General features: G+C 54.3%; 3 protein-coding genes across 3 annotated transcripts; all 3 read right to left on the bottom strand.

Moving 5' to 3' along the window:
• Positions 1-5,088: 5,088 nt before the first annotated feature.
• On the bottom strand, positions 5,089-6,930 carry MIND_00550000 (uncharacterized protein; the record flags this gene model as incomplete). Its single annotated transcript, XM_037362279.1, has 6 exons — positions 6,642-6,930; positions 6,177-6,597; positions 5,974-6,139; positions 5,837-5,922; positions 5,677-5,784; positions 5,089-5,387 (listed from the first exon to the last, which is right to left on the bottom strand). The coding sequence occupies exons 1-6, from the start codon at positions 6,801-6,803 to the stop codon at positions 5,089-5,091; spliced, it is 1,242 nt and encodes a 413-aa protein (XP_037222571.1). The 5' UTR covers positions 6,804-6,930.
• Positions 6,931-15,249: 8,319 nt separating this feature from the next.
• On the bottom strand, positions 15,250-16,254 carry MIND_00549900 (uncharacterized protein; the record flags this gene model as incomplete). The annotated part of the gene is made up of 3 exons (XM_037362278.1): positions 15,250-15,353; positions 15,405-15,481; positions 15,533-16,254. The coding sequence occupies 3 exons, from the start codon at positions 16,252-16,254 to the stop codon at positions 15,250-15,252; spliced, it is 903 nt and encodes a 300-aa protein (XP_037222570.1).
• A 1,185-nt stretch (positions 16,255-17,439) lies between these two features.
• Positions 17,440-18,312, bottom strand: MIND_00549800 (uncharacterized protein; the record flags this gene model as incomplete). Its single annotated transcript, XM_037362277.1, has 6 exons — positions 17,440-17,680; positions 17,731-17,798; positions 17,854-17,869; positions 17,922-17,957; positions 18,007-18,117; positions 18,167-18,312. 6 exons carry the CDS (start codon positions 18,310-18,312, stop codon positions 17,440-17,442), a joined length of 618 nt encoding a protein of 205 aa, XP_037222569.1.

The raw sequence follows: 18,312 nt of genomic DNA, 5'->3' as shown, positions 1-18,312 counted from the left end.
GCGGGCGTGGGTTGACACCCGTGCTGTTTATATACTCCCGTCCGGCGTAGATCGGTGGAGCATTTGTGATGGACACATCCGAGGGATCTTCCGTTATCGTCGCGAGGTGCTGACATTGGCTTCGCAAGAATGTTGGTTTGTCAACATGAAGCGAGCTATTTTAAGCTGCGCAAGAGCTTGAGATGGGCCTTTCCGCAAGGCTTCAAGTTGAACCTGGCTCAGATGTGGTCAGTATAGAGTGCAGTACTGGAAAAAGTCATGATACTCAACAATGCAAAACATAGCGCAGGTGAAGCTCGCAAGACCAGAATAACTGGCTGGCAACGCGCCGGGAGGATCCATCTGTCAGGCGGAGACAGAGCGGTGCTTCGATTCTAGACCCTGGCGTCATGATACGGAATTCCTTGGTGGCGTTGGCAGAGTTTCGCGAATTGTGCGCTCAAGCGACGGCGAATTAGCTTGGAAACCACCGTGCTGACTGAGGGTAGGCTATTAATATCGTCAGGGTCATTCACAGGCCCGATTAAGACGCACCTCCCGACTTATCCCGGAATGTTGAAGAGTTTAATCAGCTGGAATAGTATGCAATCGCGAGCGCGATTCGCATTCGGAACCACGGGGCGGGCTCGGCGACAACTCCATCTTGAAGTTTCCTGAATTGAGTCAGCTCGCGCGAGCGGCCCGCGAGCAATCCGAGCCTTACCGGTTGAATTGCCCGATATGGTGGGGCAGCGTAGTGGTTTGATGGCGCCAGAAACCTGCGCGTGCAAGCCCGACTGCGTCTTGGGAAAATCAGGGTGGATGCGGGTGAAAAACGCGTGACACACCGCGTCAAAAGCTGCCAAAACGGAACCAAAAAGAGATTTTGTATAACATTTGAACAAAAGAGGTTGAACTTCACCAGCTCAAAACCACAGGGCAAGACCACCAGCTATACCAGGATTCACTTCCTGGCTCGGCCACTCGGGCATCCTTCACGTCGCCTCGACCCTGCCTGTCCAGTTATTTTAGATGCCGAACCCCATTTCACGTCATAGCCCACCTTCCATTCTCCGCTCTACCGCCCATCGGCCCTTCTCGACTCCCCGAGCCTCGCGACTGTTGTTCGGTTAAAATTAGCCTCGGGTCTAAGATAGTCCGAGATAAAAATAGTGCCCGAAGCCCGTTTGTTGACAAGATGATCCAAGTCACGAGCACCATCACTCCTTGACTTCACTCCACCACCATCCTCGTCGTCAACAACTGCCGTCGACTCTATCCTCTGCGCGCTCCACTAGCAACAACAGGTCAGCCGTTGTTTTCGAGTTCCTCAGCCTAACTCACTCACTTTAGCGAACTTCGACACCCTTTGCACACCCAACAACTCGTCTACGCGACAGCCTCTACCCCAGCAACGACAAGGTCCATCTTGTTGCTCTCTTTTCCCTTTTTTTGCACGTCCTCAGACTCGTTTATCCAGACCCAGCAACAACAGACGCCAACCCTTCGACTTCTTGAAGATGCCTTGCGCAAAACTCAAAAACTCGTCTATGTCAACGCGGGAGGTGATGTCAGCAACCACCAGGTTCGTCTTCTTCTGTTTTCGTTGCTCATATACTCACCCGTTCACTCAGACCAAAAAACGACACATTTGACTGGGGCGTTGACCTGAGCCCCAACTGAAGGCAGAACCAAACAACAAGACACAACTTTGCGTGCTCTGTACTGCTGCGCACACGACCAGCGAGCGCATCGTCACGTATGTCTCCTTGTTCTCTCCACCTCCAAATCACTACTCACTCGCTGGCCCAGACTGACGCTTATTCGGTGTATTGACGCAACCCGCCGTTCCTGGCTGTCCACAACTCCTCCTCATCACATCATGTATGTCGAACTGCCCTTGCCGTTTATGCTGCTGATTAACTCTCTCCACAGGCGGCCGTCAACATTCCCATGCAACGATAGCGACAAATCGGCAGGAGGGGGAACCTCTGCATGGATGTCGAGACTATGCTGGTATGTCAATATCTTTCTTGCTTCCTATTGTGTTGCTGATGTTTGCACAGATTCATAGCTGTCTGCGCTGCTGTCTTCCAGAAATTGGGGACCTATGCTTGTGCGTAAGTCGTCTCTGTCTTTGGTGGTGTACGATGCTCATCTACAATGTAGATTTGTGGCTTCATCAAATCTGGATACTCTGCTGCGCTTGTCAGTGGAACTACGACTGGTCTGTCGTTACTCCATTGCTCCTAACAAAGTATTGACATTCTATTTCAGCTGGAGCCTGACGGACGTTCAAAGAGGGTGAACCTCTGCTCGGACGTCGAATTCTTGCTTGTAAGTTCCCTTCATCGTTGTTATATGATATTGTATTGATGTCCCACCTAGCATTGCTCTTCTCAACGCGACTCAATATGGAGGGGTAACCTCTGCTCGTGCACAGATTCTTCGTTAGTAAGTTATCGCTGTTGTTCTTCGATGATAAGATGCTGATATCAGCTTTAGATTTGTGACTGTCGTTCGCGAGGCAATGTCGACGCGTCGCCCATTAACTCAGAGGGTGAACCTCTGTTTGTACATGGAACTACTGCTGGTATGTTAGCCTCCATCGCATGTTACTGAGGATTAACATTTCCACGCAGGTTATGTCGTTCACCTATCTTCTCGCGGGAGCGTGAACCTCTGCTTGGAGGCAGAATATTGCTCGTAAGTTGTTTCTGCTGTTGGGATATGAGCGTGTACTGATGTCCGATTAGTATTGGCATTGACCATGACTACGCGCAGAGGGGGAACCTCTGCTCGGGCGGGAGATCCATCCTGGTACGTTGTCACTGATATTTGCTAATGTGGCGCTGACGGCCGCCTTAGACTTACTCTTGCTGTCGTAGAGGACATCTGCTTCGGTCACGCTTCAGCGGTATGTATTTGTGCTTGTGCGTGAGATGATGTACTGACTATTTTCTCAGAAGTCGTGATCTATTCTTGACCAGAGGGGGAACCTCTGCTGGTACGGCAAAACTCAACTGGTATGGCCTTTCTACTTCACTGTTGCATGTCATTCATGTCATGTTAGATCGGGGGGCTATACTAGCTCTTCGGCATGGACGACTATCGAGATTTTGATATGCAAAGGACGCTTACGTAAGCAGATTTGCCCACACTTTTGACGTCCAAAAAGCTCATTTTTTCCTAGATTTTTGCTGCCAGAGGCCTGCGCTACCACCTGGGCTTTCGACTTTGCTGCTCCGTTGCAGTGCCGCCCAATTTGATGCCATATCACGCCGCGCCGATCTCGGACCGGCACCGGCACGTCTCGGCCTGATGCCATCATCTGATTTTGATGGTATTTTTCGGTACATTTCTGCCCTCTTCTTAGCGCTTAAATAGCTCACTTTTTCACAGGTTTTTGCCGCCGGAGGCGAATCAAACACGCTAGACTTCAAAGCTCTCGGCAGTGTGCTTCCTACCCTGCTGCCATCAACGTTGGGCTGGATCGTGAACGAGCGAGGCGCGAAGCGCCGAGTCATCAAACAGCTCCGTCACCTGCCGTCCCGGGCCATACCACTGCCATCAATGGTCTGCGGGATCGGGAGCGAGGCGCCGCCGAGCCATCTCCAATGTATGTCCAACCCATTCTTCTCAATGTTTCTGCTCACTTTCCGTTCAGTTTTCGCTTGATTTGATCCCATCAATCACGTGTTGATGGTATTTTTGGGTACATTCTTACCCTCTTTTTAGCGTCTAAATAGCTCACTTTTTCACAGGTTTTTGCCGCCGGAGGCGAACCAAACGCCCTGGACTTCAAAGCTCTCGGCAGTGTGCTTTCCACACTGCCGCCGTCAACATTGGGCTGCATTAATCGCGAGCGCGCGAGGCGCGCAGCGCCGAGAAATCACACGGATGGCAGATTGGAATGACTGCATCAGCGTCACTGTGCCGTTGGCTGCCCTCGTCATGGGCGTCAGGAGGGCGTCACGCGAAGCGCCGACACCTTGCCCATCGGGTCAACTAAGACATTTGGCGGTGCTGTGGGGACGCAAAGCTCGCGAGGTGTTAAGTGCCGAGTACCATCTTCACATCCCAACCTCGGCACGGACCTGAGTCCGTACAAGACATGGTGTCTGTTGTCGACTTGTGTCAATCCCCCATCTCCTCCACGCCACGTCCCGCCCTCGGCAAGACCTGCCTCTATCTCTGCAGCAATCGGCTGGTCCTACTGCTGCTGGCCCGAACTCGTACCCGTCTGCCTGATGGAGCTTGGTCTCCGCCAAGTCCTAATCGGCATTGCGTCCCCAACTCACGGCGCGTGCGTGATCTTGTGGACGGCGGCACTTCTGTTGGGTATGTTTCTGCTGCGAATGTTGCCGGTCATTAACTGACCTTGATTGTAGATGACTTGAAGAGCCCTGCGCGGGATGCTGCAACTCGGATACTGCCAGAGGCGGATGTCTCATGTCAACGGTGCTGTCCGCGCTTCATTTGATGGTATCTTTTGGGTGAGTTTTTGCCTCTGTTTGACGCGATATAAGGCTCACAATTTCCAGGGTCCGGGCCGCCGGAGGCCAACGAACGGGACGACTGCAAAGCTGCGATGCGAGCGCGCTGCCGCTGCCGCTTGTAGATGGGATATGAGATGGTAGATTTGGGGGACTTGGTGGAATTGCGCTGGTTTTGACGCGATCAAACGCGTCGCGACGCGTCGTATATTAGCGTGTCTCGTCGAAATACTGAATATATGATGTTTTGCACTACCTTATGCCTGCCCGGAAAGCCTGCCCGAGAACACCGCAAATTCACTCCAAAGCCCTCCCAAATCCCCAAAAATCTCCCGCTGCTCGACGCACAAAGTACTCACATGACCTTGTTGATAGGTCCGTGCACGCTCCAGCGGGGTATATTAGAATGCGCTCTCGCTCGCGCGACTTGGCGAGCGAGCGCGACTTAGCGTTGGAGCGAGCCGTGCAAGCGGGGGTATCGTTTGACGTGTGAATTGATGTCAAGATAATTATAGAGGGATTACGGTTTAGGAACCGGTGCGTTGCCAGTGCACGTGGTGCAGCCAAGTCGCACGAACACGGAGGCATCCACCACGACCCATGGCCAGCAGCTCTACCTCTCCAACCCGCTCCGGCGCGCGAAGCAGAAGGTCGCAGAGCCGGAGGCGGAGTCTGTGCGCCTGCGGGACGCCGACGCGCGGCGATCAGCCGGCGGGCGCACCATCATCAGCCGCCAAAGCAGGCCCCGGCCCCGGGGGACGACGGCCAGGAGCCTGAGATCCAGGCGCAGTTGCAGGACGCGCTCACCAGCATTGAACAACTGCGCGCGCGCATCGTGGAGCTCGCGTTTCAGCTGGCGACGCCCGCCCTCGAGCCGCCGAGCCGCCGCCTGTCTATGTCGAGTAGCGGAAACTTGAAAGGAATCAGTGGCCACAATCCAACGGCCAGTGTTCCGACTCAAAGTCGGCGTCTTCAGGGCCGATTACGCGCATGAGCTGTGACTCGAATATGATACGGCGCTCGCGAGTAGCAGCTATCGGTCGGGAATCGAACAGATGGTGGAAAGAGATCAACAGTGGTTATGACACGTGATTCACCTATGGGATGGGAGTAAAGGTTACAACTTGTTCTAGAAAGCATACGGAAAGCAGAGACAAAGCGATGGGTATAAGTAAGTAAGTAACTGACGGTCATGACATACAGAGTATCCGCCGGAACAGCGCTTTCGCCCGGGCAGCACTGCGCGTTATGGTTCGCCGTATGCGGAGACCTGTGGCCCGCGCGGCCTGGTGGCCGTGCAGAAGCTCGGCTGCGCCAAAGGTCAAGATTTACTCGATGTGGAGAGAACTTGGTGGACATACCCGTTCGCGTATCGTACCTTGCTGCATCCTTCTCAGCTATCGCCCTCTTTTCCGCTTCCTTCCGCGCCAGCGACGCCGCGACGATCCTGCAGTTCATCAGAAAAGAATCAAAAGACGTGCTATGGACCGAAACTCACGCTGCAATCCTCTCCGCCTCCGCCCAGTACTCGCGGACGTCGTGCACCTCGCCGACGCGGGACAGGTCGTACGTGAAGTTGGCGACGAGGAGGTGCTCCTCCGCTTCATTCGATATCAGCTCGCGGAAGATGGCGACGGCCTCGGCCTCGTCGACGGGCGCCTGCTCTTGGACCCCTGCGTCCGCGCTCTCCCTTCTCATCACCTTGATCGCCAGCGTTTCCATGCCCGTTCGTTTCGACGAGCGCGGCCTTCTCTCTCTGCCTCTGTTCCTCCAGCCGGTCGTCCCGCAGGTCATCGTCCGCGTTGATGGCCTGAATAACCCGGAACCGCTCCGCCCTGTCCAGCTCGCACACGACGCGGTCGACGACGCGGACGTTCGGGCTGCGGACCGTGGTGGTCAGGAACGCCGCCAAGTAGCAATCCGCCCATGGGAACGCATTCGTCGCCATCGTGAGTGGTGCGCGTGTCGATGGGTGGTGCTCGGCGCTGCTCGTCTGAGGGGAGATGGGAAGCGACATGCTTGCATCGACATGCTGTGCGGGAATGTCCCGCGGGATTCCGCGCTGCACGAAGTAGGGGATCTCTTCGCGGAATGCCGCATGCGGACTGAAGAGGGTCCTGACCTGTAACAAGCTCAGGTGGTAATGAGAACAGACGAGAAACTTACCCCAGGAAGGTATATCACATAGCCCTTGCTGTCGAGCGCGGCGGCCGCGGCGGTCGCCTCTGGGTCTTCGAGATACGCAACGGACGCTACGGGGTCGAGGGTCATAACGGAGAAAGAACCTCTCTCGGGAACATAGTGAGGCGTGTCCTCCTGCTCGGACATATGTCGAAGGATTGGAGAAGAGCGGGGAGAAGGCAGCTGCGGCGAGTCTAGAAATCCACGTTAAAGCTATATGGACGCCCACAGAGCAACGCGAGAACAAGAACAAGAACAATAAAAGAACAAGAAAGATATGACAGTGTGTGAACGTGTGACATGAGCACGTGCATGTCACACGGAAGCTTGCCCACTCCAAGCAGACTGTGGCAGTTTGAACGGTATGCCGCATTTCTACTGCGATCATGCCCTCCGATGACCTACTAGTAACCAATGGCTACCATGACCAACTCCAAAGCGAGAACCGCAAGCAATGACAAAAGATTTTAAATGGTTACGACGACGATCAAGGTGAGGGACAAGGTATCTATGACTGGACACACAGACTCACTAGTCTTTTGTCCCCGCTTGTTGTCTTCAGGCTCATAAAAGGCTGCCAACATGACTGAACATCCATAGTACTACTCGTATCATGCCAGCATCCACTCCCCCACTTCAGGCTCCCTCCTGCAAACAGTGCACCAATCCTGGGCCCACTCGTGTCCACTACCCTGAGGGTAAAGGACAGGAGACGGTGCGAAATGGCGCCGTCAGAACAGCGGAATACACCTCGATCCGCGTGCCCCTCCTTGGTCTCTTCGCCAAAAGTGTTAAATCATCCACCTTGACTGGGGTCGCTGCCAACGTTGCCTCCGGGAAGCCAACACGACCCTGCATAGTGACAAAAGCAAAGAGGCAGGAAGTATGCCTTCTGTGCAGTTTTGACGGCGACCCCCCACCCGACCTTCTGCGCGAATTTCTGGTTCCTGTCTTCCCGACAGTGGCACAGAGCCCGCAGGCTGGCCATGTGCACTCCGTCCCGGAATGGTCCCACAAATACGACCAATGGATCCTTGCTGTCCCGTTCAGACCACGCGTCGACGATGTCCAAGATCTCCCGCTGTGGCGATCTGATCTTCTTCCTGACGGCGTACATTTCGACAGAGTCAATCTCGACTTGCTGCACGAGCTTAGCGCGGACATCTCGCGAGCGTGGAGTCTGCGTGTGGAAACGGATCCAGCGTTCGTGCGCCAAGTTGAAAAGTTTCTTGTGGTAAGTGCTTTCAAGTTCATCCTATCCGACGCAACATTCTGAGCAATCCGGCTAATCGGCGAGCTAGTCTTGGAAGGACTCGATGACCACTGGCAGGGCTGACAGCTGCCAGACGCGCCAGACCAAGCATCCACGCCGCCCACCATCCCAATATACCACTCGCTCCTCACTGGCTAACCCATTCAACCTGAGTGCGATGGTAGACAGTGTGATGTCAAGCGCTGCAAGTGGGGTCAGAAGCGTGGCCAGTCTCGGCGGCGGTAGCATATATAAACACGCCAACCCTCGCCCCAAACCTTCAAGTTTCCCCACGAAGCCAGGGTCCCAAATTCCCGTCGGGGCCTAGTGCGTTCCCATCCGAGTCCCTGGGTGCTGAGCATGATCTTTATCGGCTCGGAAATCTCTGGCGCTTACGCGGGCGGCACGCGCACTACTGTCTAGACTCTAGATCTAGCCATGCACTAAGTACCTACTTTCTCCTGTTATATCCTATATCTGTATACCCAGGACCCTTCTCTTCAAACTCAGAGTAATGAGTACTTCAACTTAGAGTTGAGCGTCACCAGTGCTGCTTCAGGTTGACCTGTGCAATGAACAGAACTCCCGGCGGATTCATGTTTGGCAGCCTGCCTAATCAGAGTGAGATGAGGGTCGCCGGGGCTATCAATTCAGTCGTCAATGGCCATTCTGCCAGTGGTCTGTTAGCGTCACGGTCGCAACAGCGGGAGGTCAACAAGCTCCACTCGCTCCTGATCTCATCCAGCGCCGTAAACGTTCTTCTCCCTGCGCGAAGATATATAACACCCGCAGAGCTGGGACCGCCGCGGTGGACTGCCACCAGGCCTTCTATGGGCAGAGTCCATAGCACTCCCGGGGTACTATACCTGCTCTTCACACTTCTCGCGCACTGGCACGTGGCCGCCGCTAGCGCCCTGGCCCCATGGTCATACGCTGGCGGCCTTACCCATACCCATATACCCCGGCCCCTTGCACTACTCCTCCCCCAAAGCCACTGGCACATCAACTTGACGATCCGCCAAGCCGGCGAATGTGCACGCGGGCCTCATCGTCGGCGGGCTCGCGGCGCTGCTCCTCCTCGGGGCGCTCCTCACGACGGCGACCGTGTTCTGCGCCCGCAGACGGCACGGTGCCCGCGCGCGTGACTCCGCCGCCGGCCCGGGCGTCCCGCCGGACCTGGCGCCGCGGCGGTTCAGCGGCGCCGTCCGGCCGCAGTCGGGGGCCCCGGGCCGCGCCGGGTCGTGGCACCGGTTCGTGCGGCGGAGTGTCGAGCGCGTTTTCAGGGCGCCGGCACGTGCGAGCGCCGCCGCCGGTCCAGAGACACTGGAGCTCGGCCGCGTGAGCAGCACGAGCAGCGCGGCCTCGGCGTCGACGCAGCAGCTGTACATATCCAACCAGATCCGGCGCGCGAAACAGAAGGTCACGGAGCTGGAGGCGCAGTCCGTGCGTCTCCGCGGCGCCGACGCCGACGCCGACTCGCGGCGCTCGATCAGCTGGAGCACAGTTTTTGATCATGAGCCAGACTCGGCCCGGGGCACGGCCACGGTGGGGGATAGTAGTAGTCACGAGATCCAGGAGCAGCTGCAGCACGCGCTGTCGAACATCGAGCAGCTGCGTGCGCGGATCGTGGACCTCGAGGTGCAGTTGACATCACCAACACCAGATTTTGAGGCGCCGCCTGTGTATGTTGAGTACTAGTAGCATATCTAAAATCCAATTGACAAACAGAATAAAGATTGTTTAAAGTTGTGTTTTGGGTTGACGAGCCGCCGAGGCTCGTCAGTTCTGCTTAGTCAGCATTGATCCGTCGGTCCCGCCTTTCCGGACTTGTTGCTCACCTGTGTTGCTAGTTCCTGTTCCTTTTATTCAGTTCTCTCCTGTATGCTTTAGTATAAAAGGCATGTAGTAGAGTAGCATTGGATCATCATATTCTCTTCCTTCTCTTTCCCTTGAGCTGTTAGCTCTAGTTGCTGTTGGAGCCCTTTGAAGGACTCTGGCATTTTCTTGTCTTTTCTCACTGTAGTGAGAAAGCATGTCAGGGTAGGCTACCATAGCCTAGAAATACAGTGTTGATGATAAGATGCAAAGGGGTTGCCATATTAACCCTTTGCAAGATGATAATGATAACCTCTTAGTTTGGACATCATAGAGCCTTAATAACTTATTATTATTACACTTAGTGATTGCATCACTGGTGACATTCATAATAACTTAGCGATGACAGTGTCTGGTTTGGCTCTCTGGTTCAAGTTCAAACCAAACGTACATTTACAAAGCATTAGCTATTAGCTTTTAAGCAACGCCACGTGACTACCCAAAAAGGAAATGTGCCCCGCCTCCCGCCGTCCCGCCATTTCCAGTACTTTTTCATGTAATTATTAGCTATCATGTGACCATTAAAAACATTTCCCCCCCTCGCCGCCATCGAGCCATCAAGGATGGCATCATTTACCACCAAGTTTAGGCTCTCTGTGCCGCCTCCGCCGACTACACTGACTGTGGACAACGCCGATTCCACCTCGGTTCCACTTGCCACCCCAATTCCTCCGACACTTCACGCGTCTATCAATGTGCCACTCATGCAGATCGAATATATGGCCCCAATCGCGGAACAAACGACGGTCGATCCTACAGTCCAAGTCGATCCTCCGGTGGTCCCACGGGAATGGATGAGCGATCGTGATCCTGGACAGATCAACGCCGTCCGCCAGATATATTTGCAAGCCGTCATATTATTATGTCGCTGGCATGTCCTGCATGCATGGTATCAGCATCTGTCAACAACGGCCTTCCCAGAACTGTGGAAGATGCTACAGCAACTCACTTATGTCAAGACAGAGGCAGAATTCAACACTCTCTGGGCCAAAATCAAGGCATTGCCGTCTTCTCAGTGCCCCATCTCAGTCATCGAGTACTTGGAGCAATATTGGATGGCCCCACAATGGCTTCCGATGTGGGCTGCCTATTTCCGCGCACAGGTCGGACAATCTTTTTGGAATCTGATACCAATATGTTGATCGAGGCGTGCGTATTCATGGTTTCTCTCGTTCATTTCTCATTGCTCGACAGATGGCATCACGTCCTCAAATCATTCTTTGGCGATGGGAAGCGCAACTGCCGTCTCGACCACCTCATTGTCATCTTGACAGTAGATGTCGACTTGTGGTTCAAAGTCAAGCATCAAGCCCAGCTTGGTGGTCGTGATGGCCACAATTTAGAACAGATGGCTCGTCTCGATGTTCTGAAACGCGCGCGACCTCAATCAACATCAGTGACATAACTCCACCGGACGGCAACAGCACTGTCTACCACGTGAAATCGCAGAGTGACCCCACGAAAACCTATGAGGTCAGCGCGACTGCTTTTGAGTTGCCAACCTGTACCTGCGCCAGCTTCCCTCGGATCAGTTTTTGCACCCACATCGCGGCAGTAGGCACATGCTTTCGCGAGCTCAAGATTGATATGACAATTGCCGATCCTCGGGCGCTTACGACTCTTCATCGCCGTGTCTATCCGGAAACCAAGCCAGAACAAGCATCAACACAAGATTTTCAGCCTCTAAGTCTCAGCCCAGTTCCAGAGCACTCTGACCTTGAGCGCGCGCTTACTGTCAAGCAACCGCTCGGGAGCTAATTGAGTTGGCAACCCAACTGTCTGAGAATCCTCGAGCCATCAGCGATCTTCGTGATCTGCGGGGGTCATGCCTCACAGCTGCTTCTGCCTGTGTCCGAGCTTCTGCCGCCGAAGGAGAGGATTGGCCCAAATCAACATAATGATTGGGCCGCTGATGCGATGAAGATGGGAAGCAAGCCAAAGATGAAGCCCAATACAAGAGTAGGCCCTTCGGATATTGGCGAGAAAAAAACCCCATAAGCGGAAGCATTTAGATCCGTATGGTGGAGGGGAGAAGTCGGGGAAAAAGGCCCGATTGGATGCTCTCTCGGCTCCCTTGGCACCAATGCTATTGCCAACAACGACGGCAGAAGCCACTGTCGCAGAAACAGTCGAGACATCGACAGAGGCAACAGCGCTACTTGCGGAACAGGCGTCCACACTTGGCCCCCCCAAGCAAAAAACAAGCCAGGAAGAAGAAACAGGCGCCGAAGAAGAAGAAAACGAATGAAAACGCGCCCAAGCGGAGCCGCAAGCAATCAGCACAAGGCTCATCAGAGACAACAGATACCGGCTCAGCCGCAGAGCCACTCGTTGCTGTTGCCACCCCACAATTCGGTCCACCAGTGGCTCAATATGGGCCATTCTATGCGCCATACCCTGGTTACACTCCATATAGCCACCCTCCACCGATGCATTACCTTCCCCCTCCTCCGTTCTATCCATACCCCGCACCTGTCTTCATGCCACCTCCTGGTGAATACAGATATTAATATGTTATATGTTGGTTTACATATGTTTGTACAAATTTAATGCATTTCCCTGACTTTTGTGTCAATGACAAATCATGGCGCATCAATCCCGCCGCATGTCGGGGGACATATCGAAAATTCCCTTTCTAGGCCGTGGGAGCTTTCACGTGACGTTGCTAAATTTGCCGCAAGTCAAAGCATTCAGTTTCAAAGTGCAGTGCACAAGGCTGAACCTGAACCTGAACCTGAACCTGAACCTGAAGTTCAGTTTGGTATTTGGCCAGTGGTAACACATTTGAATGCTGAACACTGGACCACCCCATCAATCAGATCAGATAGCTGATATTCCTATTTCAGATTGGGTGACACAATACGGTAGGCGAGACGGTTGAGGATGAATTTCATTCTGACAGATGTATGATGGCCAAAATCTATCTATTTTCTCTTGTGTTTTTGTAGATTTGAGCCTTTTGGGGGGTATGTTGAGCTGATCTATGACTGTCCTACGCCTAGAAACTCGATATCTTTCGCGTAGAGGCTGCAATAAGCTTATCGGAGCGTGTGAACTATATTGGCTATTTCGGAGATGGGCGGGCCCTTGGACTTGACAACGGACTTTGATGTCCGTGTGGGCCGAGCGTCGGCTATTCACTGGAATGATGTAAGAGGTCCGGATGACATCGGATCCGGCAAGCCCTCGAATGCCGGCTCTCAGCCAGCTTTGGCCGAGCTCCTTTGAATCATCTCAGAACTTTGCGACAACATTGCAGGTGGGTGGGTATTAGATCAATGTCCGGGGACATGTCTTAGATGCCGCACTCTACGAAGCGCATATATCATTTGCAGTGTATGTGCCGGTTGGTGCATCAATAAAATCAAAGGTGTTCCATCAAAACACTGATTTGTGGCCCAATGAGGTACAAAGGGTGTAGAGAAGATCCACACAGGTATTTACTTACTCATTCTATTGTTTAAAGCCTCAAAAACACTCACAAAAGTGGTGATGTCTACTTGTCAATCCGCCAAGCATCACCTGTCAAGTGTGCAATCGAACCTCAACCGTCTCGCCTACCGTAGACACAAGCTATCACCACCAGCTATCACAGATAAGACCAGCACTGGTGTTGGGCCACCGAGGGCCCACAACACTAGTGCTGGCCAGAATTATATTATGCTTGATTAAATATTGAATATATTCAGAATATTATGAATATATTATGCCCTTCGTGGATCACTTGAATATGATTATATTTGAATATATTATATTATATTCTGACTATACTATATTATAGTCACAGAATATTCAACTATAGTAAGGTGGATGATTACAGCTATTTTCTCAGTCCATCTACTTAGTTATAGTACTAATCTTAGTCTAAGTTAGCCCTACTTCTGATAAATGTCACATATTATCTGTTATATATGGTGATTCATACATTACTCTTAGTAGGAACAGGTGTCAGGAGTGATCACTTTGGGTTGACCCTATTAAACATAGTATAGGACCCTGATCAAGTGGCTACTGGCTAACCTAATACTAGTGGCAATGCCCCTGATTGTATTTTGAGAGTCCTATGTAACCCAGGCTTGCCCTACAATCTAGTATCTATTTTATGTTTTTGATTCTTTTTTCTAGCAGCAAATATATCAAACATATCAAGAGATATGCATACTAGATTATAGTTGAATATATTCATAACATATTCATATTTTCCAGCTGAATATGATTATATTATACTACAAATATATTATTGGGTTGGAGCTCTGAATATGATATGATTATAATATATTATGCCTATAAAATAATATAATCATATTTGGCCAGCACTACGCAACACACACAGCATGTGACGACAGGCAACAGGTGCCCCAGTAGGGAGGAACACACACAATGACAATGGCATTAGGGTGCAGTTTTTAAAGATTTGAGTATGACAAAACATTTTATAATTTTTGGTGTCCCAAACTAGTGTGTATAAACTGGTTTATAAACCCGATAACCAACCACGTGATTAGTAGGGGCATTGCCACTAGTATTAGGTTGGCCTGTAGACACTTAATCAGGGGTTCTACACGATGTTTAATAGGGTCCACTCCTGACACTTGTTCCTATTAGGTGTAATGTATGAATCACCATAGATAACAGATAATATGTGATATTCATCAGAAGTAGGGCTAACTCAGACTAAGATTAGTACTGTGACTGAGTACATGGACTGAGAAAATAGCTGTGATCATCCACCTTACTATATTTGAATATTCTGTGACTATAATATAGTATAGTCATAATATAATACAATATATTCAATATTCTAAATATATTCAATATTTAATCAATCATAATATAATTCTGGCCAGCACTATATGTGCCTGGAACCTTCAAACACACATGGCAGGCCATATGAACTCTTGAATATGCTCACCTCCCATGAATTACCTGATGATGCGCCTGTGACAGGGTGGGCTATCCAAGGGGAGGGCAGTGACGAATGCATGATCGTGCGGGTGAGAAAGGGGGTTGGACTGGAAATGCAAGCGGAAGCAGAAACGGACTGGAGACGTCTCTGGAGGGCCGGGCGGCGGGGAGGCTCCCCTGACACCTGCTCGGACTGCCTCCAGGGTTGCCCATACATACACTTCCAGATAAATGTCCAGTTTTTTTTTTTTTTTTTTTTTTTTTTTCTTCTTTTGTAGCAATGCCAGGTCCAATGAGCAGATAGATAAATATGTATTGTGATGTGGTCACCGTGTTTGTTGGCCTGGGATTTTGTGCTGCAGAAATGTTGTGTTGTTGTGTCTATGTATACAGCAGTTGTATCGTGCAGGAATTTAGTCGGGCATTTGACCTCTGCGTCTCCCCGGTGGAAAATGCGGTGACAGCTTGTTGTAGAATGCATATATATATATATATATATATATATATATATATAGGACAGTGGGGACAAAGCGAGGGGTAGAAGTGAGTAACAGCTAACGGTCATGATATGCACAGTATCCGCCGGACCAGCGCCGTGCTGCGCGTTATGATCCGCCGCACGCGGCGGCCTGCGGCCCGGGCCCGGTGGCCGTGCAGAAGCTCGGCTGCGCCAACGGTCAATCAGGGAAAAAAAGAAGATACATTGGGCCGCCTACCCGTTCGCGTATCGTACCGTGCGGCGTCCCCCTCCGCGATCGCGGCCTTCTTGCGCGCCAGCGACGCCGCGACGATGCTACAGTGCATCAGAAATAAATCAAAAGACGAGTTATGGACAAAAACTTACGCTGCAATCCTCTCCGCCTCCGCCCGGTACTCGCACACGTCGTGGACCGCGCCGACGCGGGCCAGGTCGTACGTGAAGTGCGCGACGGGGAGGCGCTCCTCCGCGTCGTCCGCGATCAGCGCGCGGAAGATCGCGCCGGCCTCGGCCTCGTCGACGGGCGCCTGCTCCTGCAGCCCTGCGTCCGCCTCCTTCTCGTCCCCGGCGTCTCCGTGCCCGGCGCCGGCGGCCCTCTCCCTCTCCCGCCGCGCCGCCAGCCGGTCGTGCCGCGCGTCCCTGTCCTCGTTGAACGCCTCGATGACGCGGAAGCGCGCCGCCCGGTCCAGCGCGCACACGACGCGGTCCACGGCGCGCACGTTCGGGCTGCGCACGGTCGTGGTGGCAGTCCGCCCACGGGAACGCGTTCGTCGCCATCGTGAGTGGTGCGCGTTTGGATGGATGCTCGCATCGACATGCTGTGCAGGAAGGTCCCGCGGGATGCCGCGCTGCACGAAGTACGGCGTCTCCTCGCGGAAGGCGGCGCGCGGGCTGAAGAGCGGCCGCACGCCGACGAGGTAGATGACGTAGCCCTTACTAACGAGCGCGGCGGCCGCGGCGGTCGCCTGCGCGTCGTCGAGGTGCGCGACGGACGCGACGGGGTCGAGCGTCATCACCGAGAACGTCCCCCGCTCGGGCACGTAGTGCGGCGTCTCGGGGTCGAGCTCGGGCTGCTCTGCGGGGGACATGCTTAGTAGTGGGAGTGGGAGAAAGGCGGGAGACCCATATATGCCCCATGCACGCCCACAGCGCACCCAAAACAAGACAAAAGAACAAGGCCCTTGTTGACAAGCCAGCTTGCGTGGCGTTCCCACGCCCCACCCACACGGCGGGCACGTGATGCCCCGGCCCCGGCCCGGGAGCGGAGTCAGGACTGTCCCGCCCTCGACGCTCGGCACGCGGCGGCGCAGGGCTGCAATCGGTCCGCATCCGAGTCCGGATCCGGGGTCGATCACGATCAGGCGCGTACAGGCGGCGGGAAGTCCAGCGCGGCCCCGCCGGCCCGTGGCCCGCGGCCCACGCGGTCCCCGTCGCCGTCGCAGCGCCCGTCCTCTTCGGCCCGGGCGCCGCGGCCGCGGTCTTCACAAGCCGGGCACGCAAGCGCCGGCGTGCGCGTGCGCGTGCGCACAGGGCAGACGCCGCACAGGCCGGCGAGGACGCACGTGCAGCGCGTGTCCGCGTCCTCCGGGTCCCCGGCGCCCGCGGCAGGGTGGCTGCGCCGCACGGATACTGGACCCCGCGCGGCAGCTGGTGACGCCGACGCCAGATCCCGAATTCTCGGAGGCGCCGCCTGTGTATGTCGAATAGGGGTGTTGTGAAAGGGCTAACTGTAGTATATAGCACAGAAATCAGCGACGGCTTCGGGCTGCTTCTTGGAGTCCTATATGCTAACGGCTATGTCCCTGAGAACCCCCGTCGTTGGCTGTTCTGGGATCTCAACTGCCAGTGTGGTCGATATCTTATCATATTTATGGCGCGCAGATAGCTGGCCACCGCTAGAAATAGCGATGTTTATGCACAGCTTCAAAGAAGACCATCTGCTCCGCGTCCGCGCCGTACTTATTTACAACTGAGGTGCATATTCTGGTCAGACTCACTGGTCCGGTGTACATGCGACATCGCAATCATTATAACGGACCGGCAACCCGTCCTTATAGTCATGAACTCCAGGAGATCACGCAGAATTCACAGAACGAGCCTGCGGACGGCGTGATCCGTCCAGTCCCTTGCGGCGCCGCCCGCCTGTCTAGTCGATGTCGAGGAGGGGAGAGAAAGAAAGAAAGAAAGAAAGAAAAGCATCCACGTAGCAACTCAGCTGGCAACGCGTCCAAGAAAGACAAGTGTTCCACAGCCAGCGATACAGACAGTCGCAGTCAATCCTCCTCCTCGCTGTCGTGTCCGTGTCCGTGCCCGCCGACCTGGAACGGCGGCGACCGCTGGGCGGCGCCGAGCAGCCCGCGCGCCGCCTCGGGGCCGTCCCCGGCATCCCACAACCGCGGCGCCGGCGGCTCGAAGTCCGTCCGGCCGGTCCCGGAGTGCTCTGCTTTTGGGTGTGCGTGCATCGAATACGAGTTGCGGTGGCGGTGCGGGCGGGGGTCGTCCAAGGGCGCATATCTAGGAGTGTTAATGGTTAATGCCTGAGTTAGTAAGGGGGCCTGACGCACTCGCGGTCCAGGAGCTGCGGGGCCGTCCTCAGCTCGATGAAGAACTGGCCGATAGCCAGGGTCGTCGCCTGAAAGGGGGGTCGGTCGGTCGGTCGGAAGTGCCAGCAGAGGGGACGGTCTTACCGCGATGAGAATGAGCCTACAAAGCCGGTCAGGAAGACTGGCAAAGCAGAGAGAAGACCACGGCGCACCCGGCGTGGAAGGTCATCGCAATCAGCATATACGCGCTGCAGCCATGAGCTCCTCCTCTTCGCATTGACACAGCCACTCACAGACGGAGCAGCACGAGCACCCAGTACACCCCCGCCCGCCACGCCGCCTGCGCCGCCCCCCGCCCGTCTCACCCGCGCCGGCGCCCACCGCCGCTCGTGCGCATACGTCAGCAGCCTGTCAGAAGCTGTCAGTAGCGTGAAGGAAGGGGAAGCGGACGACGCACCGCTCGCACGCGCACACGCCCGCCGTCAGCAGCGCGCCGGCGAGGAGCCCGCCCGCCGAGTCGAGCCGCACGGAGGCGAAGAGCACGTGCTCCCCGTCGAGCCCCCAGTGGAACGCGTCGCCGTAGTCCGCGTCTGGCGTGCTCAT

Source organism: Mycena indigotica (genome assembly GCF_014461135.1).
Source record: "Mycena indigotica strain 171206Taipei chromosome Unknown Mind.scaff0004, whole genome shotgun sequence".
Taxonomy (NCBI): Eukaryota; Fungi; Basidiomycota; class Agaricomycetes; order Agaricales; family Mycenaceae; genus Mycena; species Mycena indigotica.
Note: the sequence above shows the minus strand (reverse complement) of the source record. Positions and strands in the feature narration are given on the sequence as shown.